This window comes from Fusarium venenatum, assembly GCF_020744135.1.
Source record: "Fusarium venenatum strain MPI-CAGE-CH-0201 chromosome Unknown EDB82scaffold_2, whole genome shotgun sequence".
Classification (NCBI taxonomy): domain Eukaryota; kingdom Fungi; phylum Ascomycota; class Sordariomycetes; order Hypocreales; family Nectriaceae; genus Fusarium; species Fusarium venenatum.
Genome location: NW_027072130.1, coordinates 6,995,409 through 7,021,453, shown reverse-complemented (window position 1 = coordinate 7,021,453; position 26,045 = coordinate 6,995,409). Strand labels below are relative to the sequence as shown.

At 47.9% G+C, this 26,045-nt stretch overlaps 7 protein-coding genes and 2 non-coding genes across 9 annotated transcripts; 6 read left to right on the top strand and 3 right to left on the bottom strand.

The window, feature by feature from the left end:
* Window positions 1-7: 7 nt before the first annotated feature.
* EDB82DRAFT_500666 (uncharacterized protein) lies at window positions 8-1,285 on the top strand. Its single transcript, XM_025735749.2, has 2 exons — window positions 8-419; window positions 487-1,285. The coding sequence occupies exons 1-2, from the start codon at window positions 199-201 to the stop codon at window positions 1,007-1,009; spliced, it is 744 nt and encodes a 247-aa protein (XP_025586424.1). The 5' UTR covers window positions 8-198; the 3' UTR covers window positions 1,010-1,285.
* A 1,348-nt stretch (window positions 1,286-2,633) lies between these two features.
* Window positions 2,634-4,148, bottom strand: EDB82DRAFT_182351 (ceramidase). The gene is made up of 3 exons (XM_025735748.2): window positions 3,774-4,148; window positions 3,647-3,720; window positions 2,634-3,569 (listed from the first exon to the last, which is right to left on the bottom strand). The coding sequence occupies exons 1-3, from the start codon at window positions 3,851-3,853 to the stop codon at window positions 2,929-2,931; spliced, it is 795 nt and encodes a 264-aa protein (XP_025586423.1). The 5' UTR covers window positions 3,854-4,148; the 3' UTR covers window positions 2,634-2,928.
* Window positions 4,149-4,474: 326 nt separating this feature from the next.
* EDB82DRAFT_475828 (uncharacterized protein) lies at window positions 4,475-5,113 on the bottom strand (the record flags this gene model as incomplete). The annotated part of the gene is made up of 1 exon (XM_025735747.2): window positions 4,475-5,113. The coding sequence occupies one exon, from the start codon at window positions 5,111-5,113 to the stop codon at window positions 4,475-4,477; it is 639 nt and encodes a 212-aa protein (XP_025586422.2).
* Window positions 5,114-5,796: 683 nt separating this feature from the next.
* EDB82DRAFT_182305 (ribosomal protein S5 domain 2-type protein) lies at window positions 5,797-8,291 on the top strand. Its single transcript, XM_025735746.2, has 2 exons — window positions 5,797-6,806; window positions 6,859-8,291. Exons 1-2 carry the CDS (start codon window positions 6,172-6,174, stop codon window positions 7,802-7,804), a joined length of 1,581 nt encoding a protein of 526 aa, XP_025586421.1. The 5' UTR covers window positions 5,797-6,171; the 3' UTR covers window positions 7,805-8,291.
* Window positions 8,292-10,860: 2,569 nt separating this feature from the next.
* EDB82DRAFT_427288 (uncharacterized protein) lies at window positions 10,861-12,549 on the top strand (the record flags this gene model as incomplete). The annotated part of the gene is made up of 2 exons (XM_025735745.1): window positions 10,861-11,029; window positions 11,084-12,549. The coding sequence occupies 2 exons, from the start codon at window positions 10,861-10,863 to the stop codon at window positions 12,547-12,549; spliced, it is 1,635 nt and encodes a 544-aa protein (XP_025586420.1).
* A 5,206-nt stretch (window positions 12,550-17,755) lies between these two features.
* Window positions 17,756-19,898, top strand: EDB82DRAFT_182248 (uncharacterized protein). The gene is made up of 2 exons (XM_025735742.2): window positions 17,756-17,988; window positions 18,040-19,898. The coding sequence occupies exons 1-2, from the start codon at window positions 17,856-17,858 to the stop codon at window positions 19,752-19,754; spliced, it is 1,848 nt and encodes a 615-aa protein (XP_025586418.1). The 5' UTR covers window positions 17,756-17,855; the 3' UTR covers window positions 19,755-19,898.
* A 2,145-nt stretch (window positions 19,899-22,043) lies between these two features.
* On the top strand, window positions 22,044-22,165 carry EDB82DRAFT_t128. Its single transcript has one exon. It is a non-coding gene; the product is annotated as a tRNA-Ser (tRNA).
* A 953-nt stretch (window positions 22,166-23,118) lies between these two features.
* On the bottom strand, window positions 23,119-23,205 carry EDB82DRAFT_t118. Its single transcript has one exon. It is a non-coding gene; the product is annotated as a tRNA-Lys (tRNA).
* A 117-nt stretch (window positions 23,206-23,322) lies between these two features.
* On the top strand, window positions 23,323-24,518 carry EDB82DRAFT_500645 (uncharacterized protein). The gene is made up of 2 exons (XM_025735740.2): window positions 23,323-24,120; window positions 24,168-24,518. The coding sequence occupies exons 1-2, from the start codon at window positions 23,697-23,699 to the stop codon at window positions 24,416-24,418; spliced, it is 675 nt and encodes a 224-aa protein (XP_025586416.1). The 5' UTR covers window positions 23,323-23,696; the 3' UTR covers window positions 24,419-24,518.
* Window positions 24,519-26,045: the final 1,527 nt, after the last annotated feature.

The following is a 26,045-nucleotide window of genomic DNA, read 5'->3' as shown; positions in this document are numbered from 1 at the left end:
TAGTATGAGCAAGTTTCTACCCGGCTGTGGAGTGGGTTGTTTACTACCAGGCCGTAGGTATGGCTCATCCAGTGATTCTCAAGCATAACATAAGATACCATGTTACCTTGAATCCTTTGGAAAGTATACATAAAGGGCCGTTTCCCATGATCTAGGATCTACCAGCGAGGAATTGTGCAGCAACAACTACCAAGCAAGATGCCTTCCTCAACACAGACACCATTCACTTTGATCCTTGCGGAGACGGTGGTATCCATTACTGCCGTGATCCTGTTTTGTATTGAATATCCAGCAGACTTCAGATCGAGACTCTGGGAGAACGGTGGTGAATTAGGATACAATTCGAACCCAAATCAACGCATCTATTTCTATGCCAACCATATCGAGCCCCCAGAGGTACCTTTTATTTGGAGTCAAAGGTAAGATTTGTTGATTGTTATTTAGGAAACAGTATCAGGAACATGCTGACGCTGATCTAACATCTAGTTTGGCCGCCTCGAATCTCGCCATCGCTATGCTTGGCTTGGTCGTCTTTGTCGCCCGCACCATCATGTCACGCCTTCGTTACCTCCCCCACCACATAAACATCATCTACGACATGATACTCTTCAGTCTTTGGGCTATAAGCCTTGCAGGACAAACATCGGGCGACTTCTCTGACCCCAAACACCCAAGTCCCCATCCATGGTACCTCACGAGGGGGTGCTCTGTCAGTTGGGACAGGACCAAAGGATATTGTCATACCGCCCAGGCGGGTTTTGCGATATCTGTAATGGCTGAGATTTTATACGGCGCGAGATTGATAAGGGAAATTGTCTTGGTGGCATACGCCAGAGGACAGCAGCATCGGTCGAATGAGTTTGTCTTGAATCCTGACGATGCAGAATCAACGGAGGGCTTATACACGGACGGTGAGTGGGAATCATCGGAACAAAAGGCGACTAGGAACAGCTTGGTTTTAAGTCCTGTCTTAGCATTCTTCCCATCCAATTCAGAAAGCCGTTGGTAGACGCAAATGTTTGAGAGCTGGCTGGAAGGAAGTATAAAGTTTGACAACAAAATGTAGATTGCCAGTTGTATGGGCTCAAGGTCATAGTTCTAGTGAGAGGAACCAAGTTTAAGCGTTGCACAATGCCAAATGACCTCAAGTCAAGGCCTAACCACATCGTCATAGGCACACATGGCTGTCCTCTCAGAAGCTTTTGCCTAGCTTCATAACAGTCATGGATGGTTCGTCGCCCAAGCAGGTTCGCAGCATAGTCACAACACCAAAAAGGGCTATAAAGCTATGATGAGACTGCAATTTGTGTCTTCATTTAATTCTGACTATACTCAAATAAAGATACGGCCAAGAAGTAACGAGTGGATCCATTGCTGATCAATCTTCCCCGAATCGTCAGACCCTGAAAGACATCCAGCTTCCCCATGTCTCATTTCATCCATCAGGGTTCCCGTCAAAGTCGTTGAAGAAATAGCTTATTTGTGCTTGATTGGTATTCGTTAACTCTCGTTCCTATTGCGACATGCGCCAGCCCAAGGCTAAACAGGGAATACTTACAGGGCAGCCGTCACAGGTGCAGCCAGAGCCGCAGCCGCAAGAGCCAGAAGAAGCGCATCCACAGCCAGACATGATGATGGTTGTTTTTGGAAAGGGTAGTGGTTGTTAAAGGTTGGTTTTGTTTGTGTTGAAGTTGAGAAAGATGTGAAAGAGAGGGGAAGAAAACAGTGGGCAGACGGAGGGGAGCTATCTCTTAAAATACCTCCTAGAGGAGTAAAGACAGGGCCAAGATTCACAGACAGGCGACGACCGGCCGAGTGGCAGCAGCACCCGACTACAGCATAAGGGCGGGTCACAATTCAGTTTCTTTCATGATTAAGACCAGCGTGACTTTCCCTTTAGCGGCCACAAGCGGCTTCTCAATGGTTCAATTCATGAGGCTTGGCCATTCTAATCGGCACCTTTTACCAACAGAGGAGAGATACCCGGTACGCTTTTGTCAGAGGCGAAAGGGGCGCTGAATGACGTGGGGAGTCAGACTTGTTGTAGCTGATGATTGGTGCAGTCTCTGGTTCCTTTGCTTGTCGCCTGTGTCGGAATTGATGGAATAAGATACGCCGAGATCCATCGACTGCGGATCGGGAGGGGAAATACTCTAACTTTATCCGTAGTATTCATGGATGCATATGTATTGCTATGATCTGGTATATCTCATTCTTTTAGTTAGGCATCCGTTGATTTTCTTTCTACTAATCTTATACTTTATACCAATCCAAAGCCCAGAGGCACAGTCAGATCCCTGAAACCCGTGGAGGTCGGCGGGGTAGATTATGGAGGGGTAACTTGTCTGCCTGTCTCAGGTCTCAATGTGACGTCGAATTGTTTGATGTTCGCCTCAGTTACACAATCCAAGATATTACTATATCACTATCCTGCGCATTCTTGCTCATCAAGATTTGATCCTGGTCATCATCAGATTCATGAGAAAAAGACCCGACATCAGATATATGCTCAATTTGGCGCCACCAATTCACAGTACGGTGACAGTTGATCACATCATGATTAAATAGTTCTCTCTTACCAATCAGCAATATCTGCTTACAGATATCAGAGGGGAGTTGAATAAATAAACAATCTATTTTGCGTGGTCAACAGTTAAGACACGTGACAACTAGGATGGTGCCACAAGGCTGTATTGGTAGCATCTTCATCTTCCATTCAAAGCGAGGAATATTCTGAATTGTCTATAAAAGAAATTACATATTCAAATCCTCTTCAGACGCCGTTTTACAGTCTATAGACTAATATACAGAAACGCTAAAGGGCTCGTCTAAATGGCCAAGCCCAAGCGAACGGGGCAGAGATCTGCCAAAATGGCCCAATAAGTGTCATACCGAGTTACGCGACCACATGCTACGGAACACATTCACTCATTCCTTCTTCTCTCGGTCCACTTCTTCTCGTACCTCTCTCAAGACGTTCATGAACTGACTCGCTCCAACAGCCGTCAAGATATGCCACCATCCATGGAGCTCGAGAAGGAAAGCCCAGGGAAGTCCAATCTTCTGGCGATAGGCTCTCAACTGGTGGCAAAACTCAAGATCGATATTCCAGATAAGGTATCCAAAGAGGCAGGTGAATGCTGCAGTCCATACTCGTACAGCCCACCTGCGAACTTCTTCTTCGGAAAAGGCAGGTTTGGCCCAGTAGAACAGGTATCTGACGCGTACGCCGATGAGGATAAGCGAAACCCAGAAGGCAATAACCTGGTAAATGATCTTTGCCGACATGACGTAGAATACTGAGAACGAGATGAAGAACACTGCCAGAATGATTGAGATGTAGCGAACGTTCTTGGGTGGCTGTCGCAAGATGAGAAGAGCTCGAAGCATGGACCAGGACAGCAGCATCATGGACAGCTCATCAACAAACTCGAGCGTCTGGCGAAGTGTCGCGTGGAAAAGAAAAGACCCGATGCCGAGAACCATGAGGGAAAAGGACATAAAGTCCCAGTTTGGAGCAAACAGTCCACGGCTGCGCGAGCCATACATGGATCGCAGGGCCAAGTATACTAAGTTGCAAGCCCAAATGGTCAGCTTTCATGAGACCAAGACATCGGGATCTGTAGCGATGTCACACATGACTTACCGTAGGTAACGTTTGTCAACGCATTGATAAATTCCGCAAGATAGAATGTGATAGCATAGTCTTCTTCGCAAAAACTATTCCGCAAAGTTAGCTTGGCATTGCTTGCACTGATGAGGTGACGTCTCACTTGGCTCTGCTTGTTGGGGGACTCCAAGCGCCACTCAGCGAATGAGGGTCGTCATCAAAACGAAGGTTATGGTGACCCATGTTGTACGCCTGTAAAAAATGATTCCAAAAAATGCGGTTATTTCTTCTCGCGACGTTTTTGATTTCCCAGGGTGAAGTGGAATGCTTCACAGAAACAGGAGGCCAGCGAGGTTGGCTCGGGGATCTAATCACGTGTCAACATACTTTCCTTAGGTGTTTTCCGTCGTAACCTGGCACCTGCAAAACGAGCTCTGATTCTACCAAGGAAGGGATTGAGATGATTTATATTTATTCTCTCCGAGTTTCGTCACAAATGACCCAATTATTCATTGATAGCTATCGTGCTGTTCTTTTCCGCAGTGAAATCCGCTCTCAAGGCTGAGTGCCGAGAAATGAGCCCAAACCATGGGCATAGACCGCCTCGGTTCCTTGCACCTCTCATGATTTTCCGTTTTCCTCATGATTTCCTCCAAAAATTGGTTCATCGTTGCATGTTTCCAGGTCGAGGCTTTGCCTCAACTCCGAACGCATTGTAGGGACTGGCGAAAAAACTGCCTATCCGTTAGTCTAACACCACACAGCTGAGACTCTTGACTTACTTGGGTCGAAACGCCAACGTCTTTGTAGCTTACGAAGCTCTCATCGTCGCCGATTGGTCTTGGACACTCCAACGTCCGACACCTAGATAGGTCGTGGGAGATGTCCACCGAAGGAGTACCAGACTTCGCGATAGGCACTATGCGTCACCCGATAGATCAAGTTGGCGGCATCGAACTGTTCCACTTCTTTGTCGACTATCTGGCGCTCATGAGCCACAAACATTCGTGTTTGGATGTAAATGGTTGTCGCAAATGTGTCATCCCTTCGTGTGTTGGAACCGACGAGAGGCGCCAGCCAGTCGAGAAAACCAGTGATTTTTTCGCCAATGTCGGGAATGCGCATGACTTGAACGAGCCCGACAACATGACGATGGAGACGAGGAGATTGCTTCACGTCAGTTCGGCGGTATGTCCACCGTTTGTACAGTCCAGGTGGTCCTTTCCACATGGCAGGCTCGCAGAATTCATAGGTATACCATGTTCCGTCACCAAGATCGCGATGCCAGTAGATTCCCCAGTCAAAGTCAGCTGCACCGAGAACATATCGTACAGTTCCCTCGGCTTCTTGTTTCTCGCAAATCTCGATAACACCATTCATCTCGTAGTCATACTTGCGAGCCGCGACTTGAGGTGGCTCAGGCGGGTTTTCGGGAACGGAGACCGTGATGTACAGCGTGTAGGGCTGCAGTTTTTGAGTCGGGAAGCCCATCATCGTCGCCATCTTGAGGTTTTGCTGCATTCGCAGATTGAGGCTGTGGGTTGCTAAAACGAGATCGGGATATGCTTCATTTGAGTGGGTGAGAAGTAGGCAAACATATCTCGTGTGAGAGCGCTGAGACTTTAGCTTGCACTAAAGCAATAACCAGGCGGATATCTGTAACAAAGGCTGCGAGCTGCTCATGGCAGTGAATAACATTGCGGAATTACTCATCTAATGTGCCTACCTATTTATTAATACGTCTCGGCTACCTATTGTAGATGCAGTGTGGCATTGACAAGCGCAGGCTGATATACCGCGAACTTAATAGAGCAGAATCAAGCATGCCCTCATTTGTATCATGATTCCTGTGGTCTGATTAACTGACTAACTGACAGCTGTTGGCGCTTGGCTGCTGAAAGAACAAGAGACAAGAGACGAAATTGGCAACCTAGTCAGTTTATGTTATCTTAGGGCGGACTTGGGTTGTTTATCAAGGCAACGGCTTTTCGAATTCACGCAATTAATGTCGCCTACTAATGAGCCAGTTCAGAGACTTTACAGCCGCACCTATCTCTGCACAAATAACAATGGTGAAACCCCACAACAGAACCACCCACTGTTATTAAAAGTCATATGGTGGTTGCTCGAAAGCGCCGAGCATGCGCTACGAGTTCTGGGGAACTTGAAATGCTGTGCGCCGATAGGTGGGGATATATTCGGGGTTGAATGAGGGGTTGAAGAAATCAAGATACTATTTTGCAACAATTTACTCAAATTCCTACCTGTTTCGAAGATACTGTCCCTCTATTATTGAAGTGTGATATAGATATATAAGCTTGATTTCTTTCCTGTCTTTTGCGCTCAAGACTTGAACCATTTTTGTTGTGTACCTACGTCATCCCTGAAGCTATACCGGTTGACGATCCAAGGGTCGATAGCGGGGCATTGAAACCTCCACTACGACGAACGACACTTCTCACGCGATAGTTTGCGACAAATATAAAAGCGCGTGACTCTCACTTCAAAAGACCCAAATTCAAGCGGCAAGTTATACCTCATCCACGATATCAATCTTCAACATGTCTGGCTCTGTCCCTGTTGCCAATGCCTTGAGCGACATCTATCCTCAGGATGCGCTCGCTGAGCAAGGACCACGATGGAACAACCTCCTCAGCAAGTTTGAGTCCATCTACGGACATGCTGCTTCGTTCGTCGCTCGCTCTCCTGGACGAGTGAACATCATTGGAGAGCACATTGATTACTCTCTGTACTCGGTGCTGCCCATGGCCATTACTGCTGACACCCTCCTCGCTGTATATGCTACACCTGCCGCCAGCGACGCCAAGTCATTCCGCATTCGCATCGCCAATGTAGAGGACGACAAGTTCGAGGCCGCAGACTTTGAGGTTCCCTTTGATGGTGAAGTCTCAATCGACGCGACCAAGCTAGAATGGACCAACTACTTCAAGAGTGGTCTGAGAGGTGTGATGGATTTGCTGAGGAAGAAGTATGGCAAGGATTTTAAGCCATGCAATATGGAACTTCTTATGGATGGTACTGTCCCCGTTGGTGGAGGACTGAGCTCTAGCGCTGCTGTCGTCAGCACAAGCTCGCTGGCTATCATGCTGGCCAATGGCGAGAAGACGGTGGACAAGACTGAGCTGACCGAGCTTGCCATTGTAAATGAGCGTGCTGTGGGAGTCAACTCGGGAGGGTACGTTATCTCGTCTTCGCATGTAACCAGAATCTCGCTAACACCTCAACAGCATGGACCAAGCGGCCTCCGTATTTTCTGAGAAGGGCGCGGCTACCTTCGTCTCATTCAACCCGAGCCTCAAAGCCCAACCTGTCCACTTCCCACCCACAAATCCCGAAATCACATTTGTCATTGTGCAATCTTTTGTCACATCAAACAAGCAGGTCACTGGCCCCATCCACTACAACCTGCGCGTAGTCGAGTGTAGCATTGCCGCATCCTACCTTAATGCTGTCCTCAACCCTTCCGGAACACAGCTTCCGGAAGATGCAGGGCCCCTGGGCGTTAGTCTCGGAGGTTTCCACGATACTTTCTTTTACCACCTGAACGGCTCAGATTACTCCGCTGCCAAGACGCTTACCAAGGAGGAGGAACTGGAAAAGCTGATCGAGATTACCGAAAAGACACTTACACAAGAGGAGGGATATACGAGGGAGGAAGTTGCCAAGGTACTGAACGTTACAGTAGAGGATCTTGAGAAGCGCTTTATGTCCAAGCTCCCCGTACGTGCCGAACGCTTCAAGCTCCGCCAGCGCGCCCTGCACGTCTTTAGAGAGGCTCACCGAGTTATTCGTTTCATGAAGCTCCTCGAAAACCCTGTCCACACCGGCGCTTCGGATACAACCAAGTTCAACACAGAACTAGGGTCCCTATTGAACGAGACACAAGCATCATGCCGCGACCTTTATGAGTGCAGCTCCCCTGAATTGGATGAGATTTGTGCCATCTCTCTTCGGGAAGGTTCTTACGGAGCGCGAGTGACTGGTGCGGGATGGGGAGGTTGCAGTGTGCACATGGTGCCAGCGGATAAAGTAGCAGCAGTGACGCGTGCTCTAGAGAAGGAGTATTTTGCCAAAAAGGACCTTACGGAAGATCAGAAGAAGGGGGCTGTGGTGGTGAGTCGACCAGCGACAGGAAGTGCCATCTACTACGTCCAAAATGGTGTGAAGCCTTGAGGGTCGATCACCTGAACACACACGTGCATGGGCATCATGGCAATCAATGGTAGATTACAGCTTCAACAGATCTTAAGCGTCAAAGTTAAAAGTAATGGGGCTTCAGTCGATCATAAGCATGGTCCGGGTTTCAGGGGTAAATTACAAATACGCACTGCATTTGACTGCATCTATCCCACGCAAGGCCCGACCTCATGGTCGGTCCTTGCAGGGAAACATCAACGATGTGACGCGACTCTCAGGCCTTGGATTTCTGCTCAAATTATTGACCAAAAGGAGAACAAGTATCCAACTAGCCGAGATTCTGGTCAAACATGAGGCTCAATTTATCCTTGTCTTATGAGACGTGGAATAAAAGACGATGTCAGGTTGTAAACTGCCGGGCGGGATGCTAACTAGTGAAATGCCGAGATGAGGATAAACCTCCGGGGTGATAATGAAGCAAAACGGTTTCTATGGCCGAAATGTTAGGGTTTCTCCGAAAAGGAAGAGTGTGGACGGAAGAAGATAAGCTGGGTTTCTGTCAGGGGCTGTCATGGGTGGGAGATTGAAGAATGGGATGGTAGTGGCGTAGAGGATTAAGCCTTGAAGTTTTGCCAAATATCAGTAGTAAGCGGAAGAACGCTGCTGTTACATGGGTTACAGGTAGGCCCTTGAGAAAATCATGTCGACAGGGTCATGCCTCGGATTCGCAAAGCCAACACTGATGCCATCATGCTCTTTGGGGTTCATTAGGGCCGATCTTTTTCTGGTTTTTGGGGACAAATTGAGTTTGTTCACAAAGTACACAGACCGCCGGATGCTATGTTAACAAATAGTCACGGAAGCAGACCGAATCAAAGCCCAGACATGCTGCTATCTTGGGATTTGTCAATAATTCAAGTCATGCATAGAAAAGACACTCGGTCTAACCTCTTGGACGGGACGGGGACATCAGCCGAAATGTGCGTGCAGAGTTGATTCCGGGGAAGCGGATGAACCAGGGCTCTGAGCTTGGATTCGAGAAGAGAGGAAGCGTGACGTGGCAAGAGTTTAATACCAGGGACATTATAACCAGGTCCCTGGGGATCATTTCTCATTCTCATACCAGCAATCGGGAAGGGCTTTGGGTGTCGAAGCCTCACGTCATATTTTTACGGCAAAGCAAAACAAAAAAAGGCGTTTTCAAACCTTGTGTGCAAAAGTAGATATGCAGGGGGTAAAGATTGCGCGACCATCAACCATCTAGAATGCATTGTTGCGTTTGTGGCGTTATTTGATAATGGAACTTTGGCAGAAGGCAGGAAGACCAATCTTATCTGAGTTGTCGTGATTAATGGCTGAACGCCATGTCTATTATTGGCAGCATAATTCCAAAATCGCTGTTTCTAGGCGACACTGAGGGTTTTGAGTGTCAGCAGGGTGCAGTACTATGACAGTGATGGCTGAGATAAGATTATAGAGTTCTGTCTGGCACTGAATGCAGACTATTGAATGTTTGACAGTTAACGATTTGGGTTCATCTATAGCCAAACGCAATCTTGGCTTATGGTCCCCGAAAGATGCCCAAAACTGGGGTCGCTGCAAAGAGTTTCACCACGTTTCCCCACGCCCACGGCGATCATATCACGAGATACTTTCACCTAATTGTAAGAGGAACCGTTTGCTGCCGTTACAGTGACACGACCAAGCATCCGGGGCCGCGCGACGCGGATCCGGAGGAGTTCCACAGTGCCCCCCGTCTCCATAATGGGGCATGGACATCAACTTGCGACCTAAAACGTCGGCTCAAGACAATGGTCGGCTCCACGACTGTTGAGACTGAAGCCTGAGCGAACAAAACGTTACTTCGTCCATGGCTGGGGCCCAACCACGTATAGAGTTGGGCTGAGTTTGGTGATGGGATGCCTGTCTTTATAAAATGAAAACGGGGCTGAATAGTGTTCGGGAGTTGGTAGTAAAAGAGTCGACGTGGTTCTTAACGAGACTAGTCGTGTATGGTCGGCTCATTCCGCATGAAGATTTGGAGTCTCGAACTGGCGTCCGTTGCCCTGGCTGTCAATCATAGTCAAGGTGAAGAAAGACAATGCCGTATTCAAGCATCCCTGGAGTGTCGCGCAATAAAGTTCTGATCCAAAGTGACGACGCACAGGCACAGCCCACATACGCTACTCCACAAAAGCGTTGATGTGATACTGAGTGCCGGTATATTGGTTCATTCAAAGTTTGACCATGGGTTGTGCTTCTCTTCGGTGCAATTGCCGGGTCCCTCGGTATGGATCAGGGATTTTGCAATGGGCATCTCAAGGTTGTTGTTGTTATTGTCGTTGAAATGATCTCCAGGTACCGAAAGTAATTCCACCATCATGGAAGTAATGTCTTGTCAGGGCTTAGTTTGACCTCAAATTGCTGGATTTCATTGGGCCACCAATGAAGAGGCTAAGTCGGGTTTAGAGGCAGGCAGTGACCAATTCCTCCTCCATTCATAGGTCTTGATTCCCCTCCAACGATCGACCTTGAAGCGGGTTTTTGCTCATCCAACTCTTTATTCCCCTCTCTCTTCACTACTACTCAAACTTTCTACTTGCTCTGGCCTGTGCAGACCAGTCCGTGGGAGGCTTCAAGATAATTCTATAAGATATCCCCAATTCTCCATCTCATATTGTCCAAACCATCTCGTCCGGCTTTGGTCTTGGCTGCCCCGCTCATATCTTTCCTCTTACCCCAGAGCAACTACATCGCATACCGCTATCTCACCCGCTATCAGTTGATCCCTGCTCCCCAGCTTTTCATTCGCGATTCAACTCCAACGATCTGTCATTCTTTTTGGTCGCTTTAATTCCCTGTCTCACCTGTGTACCTGTTTGTTCCGATATCTCTTCGCCTCCCACTTCTCGCGTCGCTTGGTGTTTTGGGCCTTTACAGAAGCCCTGACCACCTAGAAACCAGGCCCAGTCCTCCACTTCCAGGGCTGACCGTGCTGATTTTGGTGCTCACTGTACTCCACTACCCATACAATCGGGTCCAGCTCTTCTGTCCAGCCCCAATAACTTAATTCTTCCATCATCACCACAACCATGTCTCCGGACTCGTGGTCCGACGCTGACAGTGTATCGCAACATTCCCACATGTCGCATCCAGATGATTCACTTGATCGACAGCTACTGCGTCATTTGATGCAACGCTATGGTCGCGATGGTATTGCTCAATTGATGGACGAGGAGGCTACTTCGCCTGCTGCAAACAGTGAGTAATTATTCATTTGGCTGGTAGGTCATCGCTAACATCTGCAACCTTTAGTCAACGATACAGCATCCGTTATTTCATCAAGTACTTATTCTTCGGTCAAATCTGAGGAAACTCCTAGCATTTTTGATGCCGCAAGCATACGAACTTATTCGTCCGACAATTCATCCCTTCGAGGCAGTATCATCTCTAATGTATCGGCCCGTACCGCCAAGCTGCTCGGTCGCAAAGCTACCCGCCCATCCATCACACCCCAAGAGGAAACTTCACCTGCTTCAAATGAATCAACAACACCAGCGCCCAAACAAAAAGGCTCATTTACATGCGGTTTCTGTCGGGAAGAGGATATCCAAAAGACATGTACACGCAAAAATGATTTGAAGAGACATATTGAGGATTTCCACAACACCAATGCTCAGTGGTTTTGTCGGCAAAAGGGTTGCGACATGGTTTTTGACTGGCAGACGGCATACAAAACTCATCTCAAGCAAGCCCACGGTGGCTCCCGCATGTCTCTTGACGAAGCCAAGATTAACCTTTGCCCCCAAACTGTTTTTGCTTGCGGGTTTGAGAACTGCTCCCAAGTTTTTGAGGCTCCCAGCGACGACGAGGCCGACACCGTGTTCAAAGAGTTTGTGGCTCATGTTGTGAAACACTTTGACGAGGGTTCCAACAGCGGAGAGTGGTCCTATTCGGGACGGTTGCGAAACTTACTTCGACAGTCAGGCCTTGTTCGTGCCTGGCAAGGTTCGTCTTGGGGTGCGGAGGAGCGAAGCCAACTGCAGTGGCATCCTCAATCCAGTGGCATTCTTCGAAAGCGCCTGGAAACAAGGCATTTAGGTGATTTGCAACTTCTTGTTCAATATGCTATTGCTCTTGGTACAGAGCCATCATCAATCACAAAGTACCGTGACGACTTTATCAATCCTGTCAAGGATCAATGTCGCCAGGTTATCATGGGACACAAGTCTCGGGCACCTCCTCTGCCGCCTTCTGGCCCCTCTCCCAGCGCAGATCAGTATCAGTTCCGCATTTCCCGAGGAAACACAACCCACAACCCCAATTTGGCAGCATACATGGCCACGCAGCGCCGAGCATATCCAGCCAGAGCCGGTCCTGTTCGTTCTGGCCGTTCTGCCCGGCCACCGCGGCAAGCTATGCCTGCAACTTCGTCGGCCCCTGGTCCGATGCCACACCATTTCCAGTATCCCAACATGATACCCATGTTTGATCCAAGACACCAGCACCAGCAGCAACAATTCGCTATGATGCAGCAAGCCAATGGAGGCATCATCGCTGAGGACTTGCGAAGTCTTCGATCCATGACCAACAGTGTACCAGAACAAGACATTGATATGGATACTGACATGATGGATCATTCGTTTCTGCAGCAACCTAGCTTTTCAGGTGCTTATGAAGCCCAAGGCATCACTACCTCTGCCTCTGATGGTTCATGTCTTGCCCCAACAGATCCCATGAACCAACATTTAACGTTTGGCTTTGACACAGCGTATCCCTAGGTCATCATGGCCTACGGAGTACTAATTGCAAACACTCCTTAATATTTTTCTTTGATCTATATATATATACCTGTCCTTGGACAGAGGACATGGTACACTGCTACCAGCGACTATTTCTTTACGTTGGATTATTTCATGGATGGGGAGTACTGTAGAGCTTTCAGGAACATGCAGTTATCAAAAGCCTGGGATTAGTTACGAGTGGGTTTAGGCAGTAGGCGTTTGGTCTGTTAACATGGCACTTGAGTGCATTCGATTTGATACCCCTAGCTTGATTAAACAAGGAACATTATCCTCAACTGTTGTCCATCTACGTCTCAGTCCAAGTCCGGCCTAGATTCATGTTCATAAATTGGTGACCATCACCGTTTAGTAGTTGATGTTAATGCAATGCCTGTGCAATTACAATGTTGGTCAATTTGGACCCAGTCACTACTAACTTGATGCCAAAGCTCCTCTACTTCCCTGATCGACCGGCAAGCCTCGGGCACGCGGATAACCGCTCCAAGCTTCTTTAGGATCGGGACAGATTCGAGATTAAGATATTACGCCTCCAAACAAAAATAGTCCTGAAACAAGGACGATGCTAAATCGTACGGTAGACACAAGTTGACGATATAGAGTTTACTAACGGTGACATACTCAGGTTTAACCGGGAGGTTTACTTGTCAGTGTGTATAGTTGGGTAACAACGTTCATCACATAGTTCCGTTGGCCCTTGACGCTATCGTGGTGACTTCAACTGCCGAGCGCTATTATATTCCGTAAATGTTAACTGTTTACGATAGAGTTTGTGGAAGGTCTCGTCAGAGAATGATGACTAGCCGTTAAAAATTACAGATGCTACTCAATGATGCCGTTCCATGTCGGCACAACGGTGCAGGGTAACTCTGCTAAGTCGGATTGAGATTATGTAGTGCACATCATCGCTTGTGTAAATGAGGCCGGATAGGGGTCATGGTTCACAAGAGCAGCCTTAAGCTCGGAACTTAAGTTTGTGCGTGACAAAGTGATTTGCACCCAAGGCGTACCTAATCCAATCATCACCGTAAAGGTTAGCAATCTCGAAATCACGCCTGGTTTACGATTGAAATATATTTCAATGAACTCGACTATCGTACGATCTGGTAGGGCTAAGAATGGCAGCAAGTGATCAGTGCCCTATTTTGTTAGGGATGAAGAAGCATAGTCCAAACGGCTTCTTGGAGCACCAGCCAAAAAACTAACGTAGACTCGGACGCGAAGAATATCGGCGCTGAGCAAAAAGAGGCCTGAGCCCTTCGGAGGCGCAAGGATCACTCCCCGCGATACAGCGGTGGAAGCACGGTTGAGATAAGGGGTTTTTGGGGGCTTGCGGAAGACTGTTCCGATGAACCCAGATTGAAAAAGATGACGGTAACATGCAGAGACGGCAACAATGCATGAATGCGTGGTACAAAAGCACCTCTTGATTTCTTTTTTAGTAACGGCTTGAACGGCCGTGTTTGATGGACATTGTGGCTTGACGTTCGAGAACATGGCGTTGTAGAATGAGAGCGAACGTCAAGCCGTCCAAGAGTACATCCCTGACAGGGGATGTATGTAAAATGCCCAACTTGGAGATACATACTTTGAAGATGGAGGTGAAACTCCTGAATGATGACGGGCATGTTGGAGATAGGGGACCTGCATAACCTCCACGTGGAATGCGTACCAAGAAGGGCAACACCTTGCGATACTGCGATAAGAATGGATCTTTTGTCTGGGTCTAGGCTTTGACTTCGTGCGTGCCTACAAGCAACCTGGCAATCAATTGACCCAGCTGTACGGAGTAGAGTCGACGAGAACCAACAAGCAAACTTTGTTAATAAGCTTTAAGGTTGTGACAGGAACTTTGAAAGGAACAGTAAAAGATCTACAGTACGGCAACGTCGGAACCACGTGGGAGAGGCGTTACAAAAGAGGGAGGACGGGAGGTTTCACTCCACTGGGACTTTGTGTCTGATGTTGATCATGAGTGTAACCGACGATTGGACGTTGTATGCGAGGCTGCTGGAACCTCGATGTTTTATCGTAGTACAATAACAAGTGACCAAGGCCTCGACTCCAGGCTCGTGATGGAATAAATAGTATAAAGTACGGATACAGTGTAGTTATTCATGCCTTGGTGATGAAGCGCATCATAGATCCGTCAAAGAAATACCAACCCAGAACAAGACAAGAGGATGATGACCGGGATCTAGGGTAGTGAGTCGGATGCCTCACAGACGACAGAAACAGAAGGAGGAGAAAGAAACGCGTAGTAAACCAACGTTGGCATCAATGCGTCCCATTACGAATACCATCCCATCTTTTCACTACCCCAGCCTTGACAAGGATGCATTCGCTATCACGAGGCAACACAACCGTGCAAAAACAACACGAACAAGCAAAGACAAAGGGCAATCAGCACTACAGAAGCATGGGCCAATCCTGTGGCAATGCCTAGGATCTACAGTGCTGATCGTTGTACCCGAAACACGTCGCTTGCATTTCACTGCACGTAAAGTAATCTCAGCATCTATTGTCAAGTCTCGGTATCGTCGGTTTCATCTTACAGACAACGGATCTAGTGAGAGGTCATCAGTCATCTATGGCAGAAAATAGAATACAGGCATGAAGAATGAGATCCACCGCTTCCATGCTGTGCAATGCGATGCCATACCTGAGAAAATTTGGAGAAAGAAAAAGCAAACGCCACAGGGGAGCGGTCAGTAAGACAGATGAAACAAAGCAAACATGTCTCCAGCCCAGCCAGTCCAGCGTCTGCAACAAAGTGATACTTCACCTTTTCTTTTCTTTTTTCCGTCATCTGATTTGCAAATGCAGAACAGGACCCAGAGCCCAGGATTTGTGGCCTATTGCTGGAGACACTTTTCTTCTTTCTGAGATGGCGTAACTGTTGAATCTCTTCATTTCTGTACACGAGGCTGTGCTATGAGAAGCCGTTATAATGGTATCCATCGAGGGCAATCAGTGTCATCTCTCGCCAAGTAGACTCACCGTTGATGAGCTAAACGAGACAAAGCTTTTTACTTATTGAGTAGTATTATAAGCAGGCGCCACTGTCACACCCACATCGATAATTGATGTTTTGACCTCTTGAACATGGTCTTCAACTTTGGGCCTTTGGGACTTGACCTCATCAGTCACTTACAAGGGGTTCCTCCTCCAAGTGGCTTAGACCTGACCAGGCTCGTGTCATGATCCCCCCATGTCTTCAGCCAATGTCATCAGATGGCGACCCTCCAGGATCCGCACCGTAAAGTCTCGGCAGTCCATTCAGAAGCCTTGTTGGAGAGCAGAAGCCAGAGATTGGCCCATCGTCATTTCCCGCTGAAACAGGGTCGTCTGCTGGCCCGCGTAGACTAGCACTGATACGGATCTTGGTGTGTCTTGGGCAACATTTTGCATGGACTGTTTTTCTCTTCAAAGTTTAGTTGAGTCGGGTTGATCACTCCGACCACGTTTTGGTCTCTGGGGATCCATTCCACTGTGGAGAGTAGAACCAAAGGTTTCACCCAAGTTTAGATGTTTTTGGCTCTTTGGCTTTTTCGGCGCCGATGCTCGGAAGAGGAAACCTTTTGATGCTGGCCAGGGATTAATTGATTGACTAATGAAGTAGTTTAATCTTGTCCGCTTCTGACACGACAAGGACGACACAGGCACAAGCTAGAAGCTAGGCGTGATCAGGCGTAGATTCCGTTACGTACGGATATTGATGAGGTGCTTTCGCACAAGAGGAAGTTGAAACCAGGCTCATAATAGGATAACATCATTGACGAACGGTTGAAATGGCCGATGGGTATCATTCCATGTCAGGTTGCCCACAAAACCCTAATTCATGGTTGTATTGGCAACAGGATGGAACAGTGTAATTTCCCCTGCATGCATCAGTTTCTAGAATGACGGCAGAAGAATTTCAGATTTCTGTCGGTCATTTCCCTTGCGTTGCATGTAGGAGCTATGCTGCTGGAGTCCGAGTCTGCTGCTGACGAGCCTGGCAGGGGAACCAAAAGTGCAATTTGCTACACCAGGACCTTATTTTTGGCTACAATCCAGTCAATGGTTGATGAGATGACTTTTCTGATGGTGTCGCTGACTTGACTTGACTTGGTCTGTCCATCGCCCCGTCACTAAGTACCCTGACTTGGTAGGTAGGCTGGGAGAGTGCCCAAGTGCCCAAGTGCCCAAGTGCTAAGTTAGCGGTTAGCCAGGCTATCGAGGCTTTAGCTTAGCACCGTGGCTTTTTAGTAACCCATTGTTTCGTGGTCCTGGAGTCAAACAGTACCTGACGATCCATTCTCCCCTGAAATGTCCAAATGCCGGAGTAGTAGATCATGGTCAGGTACAGATACGTCACGTCAAAGATGGTCGACCCGCCTACTCAATGGGACATTGGTTTTCAAACAGAAAAGGCAGAAGAGGCAGAATTCGAGCGAATGACGTTCCTGAAACGGCGTTGGTGGTGAACAAGGAACCCCCCTGATAGACGGAGTCACTAGCCTCGAGACTAACTAGGACATGGGTCAAACCAACGTGGGTCGACCAAGAGCGATCACTCCGGCAAGCCCGTTATAATGTCTCATACAAGTCCAGGGATTCGAAGAAGGCTTCTAGAAGGACTTTCTCTTCCTCTCTCGCTTTTCTCCCTCTTTTCTGACCATCTCTGTCTCTCCTTTGCCCTCTACTCCCCTGCACTGCCTGCGCACTTACTCACTGCCTGCGCTCTGCCTCTGTCTGCCTGCTACTCGCTCCCTCTTCTTTACATTCGCCCCTCTCCCTCCGAGTAAAAAGTACTTACTCTATTAATCCCCAATCTCATATACAAGGACCCTTGCGCGTCTCTTCTGTTCTGGTCTCGTCTTGTCTTTTTACTCTAATTGATCGTGTCTCGCCTCTGTTTTAATCCGCCCTCATCCCCACAAAGATACCGCTCACTCTCACATCACATTCCAAGACTCTTGGTTCACGACTCAACGACCCAACATAACAATCACATACTAATCGTCGCGGGCTGTCGATTTCCCCTCGTTTCGCCTTTGATCGACTCGACTCGACACGACTCTCTTTCTCGGACAAGCGCATCGCCAATCTTACACGAACAACTTCAATCACCAACGACTCAAACTTGATGATAGTCACACCACCGGCGACTGTCTATTATTGCTGACATTGGTTTCCGTCACACCAACTCGAGTCGCCAGCGATAGTTAATTAAGCGCTGAGTGCGCGTTATCGCACTGTCGATTGAGACTTGATCACCCTATAATCACAGCTTGGACAACATGTTTCCATTCCCAGCACAAGATGAGCCTGTAAGGCCATTGACCGAAGAGGACCAGCAAATCCTCCTGGGTCTTGCTCGTCGCTACGGCGTCTCCAGCATTGTCTGCGCGCTCACCGGTCTCGGTGCTTCATGTGAGTGATTTCAATTACACATCAAAATGGAGACTCCCTAACACCAAATAGCACGAGCCTCCACATTTTCAGCATCCACACTACTCAGCAACACAAGCAACACCAGCGCGCCTTCACTATCATGGAGCAACTCTGATGTTGGTCACGCGCGATCCGATGCCGCATCAATCCGAACTCAATCAACATGGCAGGACAATGCCGGCGACGTTCCCTCGATTCACGATGGTGAAGTCGGCAAAGTTGCCGATCGTACTTGGGTCGATTCGCCAAATCTCATGCAGTCACCCGTTCCCTCATGCGATGTCACCTCTCACCCGTCGCCCCGGCACGTCACACCAACCTCTAAGAAATACCAGTGCCCTATGTGTTTCTTAGATAACAACCCCGTGGGTTTTGGAAGGAAGAGCGACTTTAAGAAGCATCTCTACAACTTTCACGGTGCGGACGTAACTTGGCTGTGCAAGACCAAGGGTTGTCATATGTCCTTCGCTACCGAGCGAGCTTACAGCACTCACGCCAAGGAGACACACCGCATGGATGCTCTTCCCAACAGTTCAGCAAAGACTGAGTTGTGTCCTCAGGTCGTCTTTGGCTGTGGTTTCGCTAACTGCAAGGACCGCGTCTTTGAGGCGTCCACCAACGAGCAGGCAACTGGCAGTCGCGACAAGTACTTCGAGCACATCGCCAAGCATTTCGAGGATGGGTTTGATGTGAACAGCTGGGACTACAAGGTTCAACTGCACAACTTGATGCGACAATCTAAGGTCAAGTCCATCTGGAAAACTTGCATATGGCCCAAGGAGAAGAGACAACAGCTCACATGGCGCCCTCGTTCTTCTGGTGATCTCAAGCGCATGCTCGAGGCTCGCCACCTTGGTGAAGATATCTCTACTCTGGTTCGCCTGGCTTTCATTCTTGGCACATCACCATTTACCAACCCTACCACACCGCCACCAAGCGAGATTGACCTGCAGTTCTCCCTACCTTTCCGATCACAATGCTTGATGGATGCAGTAGGTCACGCCGATGGTATGCAGCCCAAGATGGATAACAGCAGCGACATTGGCACACCAATGGTTACTGTTACCAAGCAGCCTCCCGCAACGCCACAGCCTCCTTCCTTCCCTGCTCGACGCATCAAGCAGGAGACTCGACCATCAACACCAGTAGACAACATTCCTGAGCCTATGGTTCGTGATGATCTTACAGCCGGTCCTCATCCAGGAACACCATTCCCCATCCCTAATGAGCATGTTTGGCCTGTTGACGCACCCAAATTTGCGCCCGACCAGATGAACACTTTCGCAGATGCCTCCATGACCTACATTCTACCAGGCCAAGAGCTTCCTCAACAACAATGGGATATGACTGGCATGCAACAGCATTTCCCTCAACAAGACACTGTCATGGGTAATGTCTACATGGCCAACCAGCAACAACCCGTCGCTACTCGCCCTGCTACTCCTATTCCTACAAAACGACCTGGGTCCTGGGGCAAGCGACTGAGCCTTGAGAACCTGCGCCCCAAGAAGAAGACTAGCGTCTATGGTAGCCCTGCTTCCGAGCACGAGGCTGTCCCGCCTGTACCAGCCATGTACGCTGAGATGATGCCCACGTCTGTACCAGCGGGCTACGAACTGCCAATGCGAATGGGTCACCCTCAACAAGGCTACACATCGAACCCTGGCTTCATGCCTCAAGCACAGCAACAGCAGTTCGGTTCACCCACAAGCTTCTACTTGGATGACAGCGACATGAGACTATAAGGCGTTTTAATCTCGGAACGGAAAAGCATTTTTTGAGCATCATGATTTCATTTTCTTTGCATATTACCACATATCTGTACTAATAATCATTCCGCACACGGTCCAAAGTGGAGGACGAGGAACTTTACGACAGGATACCCCATCCTCTACCATATGACGAACTTTCGCTTTTTTCTCTTTGTTTGTTTTTTGTACATTTCAGCATTCGGGACCAACATATGTTTCCTTTTGTACATCTCTGCCATTTTATGTTTTTGTGTTTTGTGATACCACGGTGTTGAAGAAGGATGGAATGGGATGAGACAGGAAATCAAAGTCATGGACGCTGCAAAAGCCACAGAATTGTTTGCAGCCTTATTTTTACCTTGCCTTTTCTTTTCTATCTCTTGAATATTGCATCTTTCGGGCGGTTATGCGAGGGTCATTATACCGGGATGGCAGATACCCCAATGTGAGCAGATATATCTCTGGCAGCATACAAATGATAGATAAGAAGTCTGTATGCCAGCGAATAACATGAACTAATAGAACGTTTCAATAACGCGCCTTGCGATGAACAATTTGATGTGATTGATCAAATCGTGACTTGTTTGGTGATATGCTTCTGATCTAACCTATGGAAACCAAGCAATACTGTCCTCCAATGTTGCCATCACGGGCACCTTCCTCCACCGTCCGTGTCGTTAGCCGTTGTCACGTCCATAGATGGTATCGCTATGCAGATCAGTAAAATATTCCGCAAATACTGCACACCACATACTGTTCTTGTTCTCCAAAGTCTTGAAAGACATTGATCTTGCTGCCCCGAAGACTGCGGCGCCTCTTGCGAGTTGGCGTGGTGGGAGGAGGAGGAGGAGGAGGAGCGGTGCCGGCGTCGGCGTTGGCGTCGGTGGTGTCCCAGGCGGTTAGGTCGCTTGCGAGCTTCCACTCGCCATCGCCGGGGAAGGCTCTACAGGCTTCTTCGATCTCGGCCACCGACATCGTGCCTCCTGGGAGGCCTGGTTCCAACCGCTTCAGGAATGGTGCAACAACGCGAGCAATGTGGCGAGCTTTGCGGTGCCTATTAGCCATGCGGGCCGCGCGGGCGCAGACTGGACAGTCGGACATTCTTGTGATAGTGGTGATGATGGTAGTGGTGGTTAGGGTAATGGTGATGGTGAAGAAGTAAAGTTTTTTTTTATGCAGAGAATGCTAGAAGGAAACGGTTTAATTTGGATTCAGAGCAAATAATAGAGTGTGCACTTCTCAGTTCTTGTCAGTTCTTGCTGACTCTCGCCAGTTCTTGCCAGTGTTCATCGTTGCCCAATAAACTAACGTTGAATCATCAACAGAACAGAAGCACCGTTGTTGCTCTTTAGTACAGTACCTTGGCATGCGGAAACTCCATCTCAGTTGCAGTACTTATGAGTCTTATCTGATTGAATAGGAGGCAGTTTCTCCTGCTACATACCACTCAGCTTCCTTTCTGCATTGCCGCTTTGCTCCGGCGTAGCTCATATAAATAACATAAGTAGACCAAATCAACTAGCAAATAATTTCAAGGATACATGTAAAGGTAAAGAACGAACTGTTCAATAGTGAATGCAAAAGTTCATTGTAATAGGTGTTCCTTTCATCTCCTGCAAGAAGTCTGGCTGCAACATCGACAAAGCTAGAAAAGAGTGACACGAGCAAGCACGTAGAGAACCGTCTAATAAGTAAAAAGAAAACCCAATAATGATAGTCACATCCTCTCATACCCTCTAGGAAACATGACCACGAAATGACAATTAAATGACAAAGCCTTGGGCACAAGACTGGGTACCACATTCATGAGCACTCTGATCTGTGCTCTACAGAGATCAAGACCGCCTTCGTGATCATACTAGTATCTTCTTCTCAAGTCCAGATCCAGGATTAACGGTAACGAAAACGTGATTAGGTCACTCCTGTATGCCATTGTATATAAGTGTTCGGCGGTTATGGTGTGTTGTGCTCAAACAGTCACTTCATTCTGGCACGATATCTCAATCAATGATTGACAATGCGACAATACCCACCTTTGCCAAGTCATAGTCATGTAACACAACAAGTGTAGGCAATTATGTGGCCAAGATAATATGTTCGTTATCGCCATGCATATTCTGTGCCTCGTGTGACTCATTACTAAAGACACTGCCACATGTTCTGATGAGTGAAGCCTGGATGTGACACAGCGACGGATGGTCCAATGCGGATGGTAGTCGTCTGATCCATGCGCATTAGGTTTATATACCAAACTAAAACATAATGTTGCAACAGCTCAAGAAAAGCAGCTTGGCGCAGTGGAAGCGCGGTATGTCTACTCCACCTGCAACTCAATACCAGAGTACTAACTCGTCACAGCCGGGCTCATAACCCGGAGGTCACTGGATCGAAACCAGTAGCTGCTATGAAGCTATCTTTTTTTTAGCGATTGTCATGGTTTTGTTATGTACTCGGCCAACATCCGCTAAAGCTGAGATGCTTGTAAACAGTCACTCACCCCCGAGTATGAAATGTCTTTTGTACTATAGAAGTCATGAGCTTATCATGAACCGGGGTTGACCTGATCCATTGTTTTGTCTTTAATTTTCTTTTGTTTTTCTACACTATCTCTCAGATTTGGTGTTTGTTCATGTCGCCCACTGAAAATTGAACTTTGTGCGTCTCGGTGTTTTCGGAGGGCACGAGTGGATAACGGCATCGGAGCGGCAGCCAAGATCCACTTGACGTTCCGGATCTGCCTCACTCTCTTTCATCTAAACTTTAGGGTAGAGCAATAAACTACCTAAATGTCTGGTGTAAATCGCATAAATTGACCTACTGGTTTCGTCCCTTATGTCTCTGGGTGATAAGTTTTTATGCCCCGAGAGCCATGACATCTCGGCGACTGTTTGCGAATTTGTTTGATGGAAATATGAGACCATTCTGGTACTGATTGCACACGTCCATGATTAGTGAAGCTAGTTCTGTGAAGTAAACACAAGACGGTGGTTCGATTGGCCTGACCAGTACATGGCGCTCGCTACGAGCAGCAAATCACAGTTTCCACGACCGTCGCCTCAGGGAAAGCAACAAGCAGAGATAACAGTCACGATCTATCGTAGACTATATACCTATACAAAGGTGGTTATCCATCTGATACAAGGAGGTTTGCGCTTCTCGGAAGGTCACGTGTGCATCACGTGGGCCGCACGGCTAAAGGTGGAGCGCTGGCATTAATTTCTACCACTGTACCAAAAACCACTCTAGCTCAAAAGGGATGTAACTCCACCAAAAAAGTTCCAAAATTAACTAAAAAAGTCTCAATCGATTCCCCTTAATCTGTAGAATGATAGAAAAATACCAAAAAAATTAAAAAACACACCCGATACGAGACTCGAACTCGTAACTTTCAGATATCACATATTAAGTAAAAGTCTGACACGCTAACCAATTGCGTCAACCGGGTATTGTATTCTTGGAAAGAGGGAGGCCATTTTTAGAGATAAGTACTTGCCGTTTTGATTTTTGAAGTTTTATCATATCACTTAATCATTTTTCAATAATACATTATTCAAACTTAACATCTATTTCAGAATAATATTCTCGATTCATTTTATTTCCATGGATTTATTTTATACATATATCACTTAGCTTACAGTCGTGTAAGCGCAGCGGCGATAGTCCTGTGTCTGTGGTTGTGCATGGAGCCACGCTGTAGCCTAGATACGTCGGCAGACATGATTGGACTCGAGCTCCTGGCCCCCCGGATACAGGCTACCTAACCCAGTAACATGCAATCCTTCTACTCAGCCTCCCTTCGGCTCAAACGGCATCTCAAATCCTTGCGATTTTAATAAGTTCAAAAGCGGATGAGATCCTTAGAAATCGCTGTCGTGGCAGATAACCCCCCGCACTTCACTCGTAACTACCAGTACCTCATAAACTTCAACGACGCCAATGTATCAAGTACAGTCACCATGTTACGTTGAAGACGGAAAATACATCGCGCAAAGCAAGGTTGCTGCATTCTGGGATGAGTCTTGGTGGAGGTTATCGTGGACAGGTCGAGCTAAGGAATACATGGTTCGAGGCATTACAGACCGAAGCCCAAAGAATCTTCTTACCGACAGAGACGTACGAAGGCACCAGAAAGCAATTCACAGTGAGACAGGAGACATCGTGGGGTATGCACGATGGATCATGCCAGAGTCGCACAAGGATTCTTGGCTCATCGCCCAAACACCAGACGTGAGCGCCGAGCAGAAAGAGATATTCACAAAGCGTCATGCAGAGACAGAGTGGGATCCATGTACGGATAATGACGAGTTGGACGACCACATAGATGGATGGAGGGAGAAATACAAACACGCCGATTGCATGGGTGAGTACAGAAGAATATAGTGGTTACAAAGACTTACGGTCAAGCAGAACTACATTACGTCGCTGTTCGTCCGGAGCACCAGAAAAAAGGACTTGCAAGTATGCTTGTTAGATCTGGTCTTGCGGTTGCAGACCAGTTGGGTATTGATGTCCTAGTGGTGGCCACTGGTCGCCGTGGCCAGGGTCTCTATTCGAAACATGGGTTTGAGATTCTGGACGAGAAGAGCCAGAGCATGAGTAAATTTGGAGTCGATGAGTTGTATGAAACTTTCGTTATGATGCGTCCAGCTCGGAAATGATGAGAAGCACTGGATATCTCGATGCATTGCCTCAGCAAAGTCACCTACAGGTAGTCAATAGATAAATTAGTATTGACTAATGAAATATTGTATAGAACTGTTAATATTTACAATGCTCGTGAGACACCTCGTTATTTCAATAGAATCTATCTTGGTTGCAGCTCTGGCTATTTCCTAGTTTAATTTCTGGCCACCATATCAAGCATTCTGTCTTTCCAGAAAAACAATTCCAAACTGCCCCCGCGCTCTCAGTTCCCAGGTCTGTTTCTTCCATTCTAATAGCTCGCAGCCGCTAACAATCACCCTACTACCTACTAGGCATGCCCTTACCATTCGAGTCGTTTGTCTTGAACCTTACCGTCATCACCACCATCATCATCACTCCGTCACCATTGCTGCTGTTGTCGCTACTCCTGACGACGGCGCCTGCCCGCCTACCCTTCTTAGGCCACTTGACCTAAGCCCTCACAAAGAGATTCTCGGACACAGTGGGGATGTTGAATGGTGAGATCGAACAGCTCAGGTAGCCCTTTCTCAGCAAAGAGGAGTCGGTGAGGCGTGGGAGGAAGAGTGCCTTTTCTAGGGAAATATGGTATGTGGAGGTGGAGGAGAAGCGGCAGCCGCTCACTGTTCATCAGTCAACCACCTCTGTCAGCACCACTATTACTGCTGCTAACAATACATTCCTCTCAAAAATCGTCTCCTCCAAGCCTAAACCACCTCTCTCTTGCGCCCTTGACCGTCAAAGTTCGCCCTCCCCCCTATTATCACGATATTGCAGCAGCTTTAGCAACCCCGAAAGCGTGCAATTTATCCTGAAGCAGCCACTACGCGCAAGTGAAGAACAAGAGAAACAACTACAAGAGCTCTTACAGCATCAAAGACGGAGAGAAGAGATGCGCTAAGTGCATGGGATCCTGGATCTTCAGATATCCGAAAACCTCCCCGGAAGAGGCGCCGCAGCCTCTCTTCCTCCACCTACCATCACCACCGCGCCGCTATGCCTGCCTGTCTGACCTTTTTGGGCCACCTGAAACCCCTCCCGAAGAAGTTCCTGGCCACCTCGAGGCCAGGACATCCAGAAGGGGAGGTGTCCGAAGGCTTCCCCGGTGACGGGGAGCCTGTGATAGACGAGACGTGGGTGGCCCATATCGTCATTGCCAATGCTACCGATGCTGCCATCGCCGACGCCGCTGCTCCCTCGCCCTTCCTCCCACTATACCTCCTCGGAAGAGGCGTTACGACCGAAAGATTCTTCTTTCCTCCCCTTAGGCAAGTTTTTGGATGCCTGCTGTCTTTCCCTTCTATTTTCTTAGTTAGGCTCACGTTTACTTTCAATGCTCACTGACCTCAGGGTATCAGAGAAACTGATTGACTGATCGCTGGAAGCATAAGAGAGAAATTAGCAGGTCACTTTATGCTCCTTAGACTATAGTTCTTCGACTACTTATTTTCATACCCTAAGACTTAGGAGGCTATTTTATTTTGTTCGATATTAACTTGGCAATCATCACCGCCCCTATCACAACAACATCATTCTTATCCAGCCTATCTAGCCAGAAAGAGGCTCCACATCTACTCTTAGGGTCTTAGACCGATCAGAAACATGAAGCAAACCCCTTTTCCC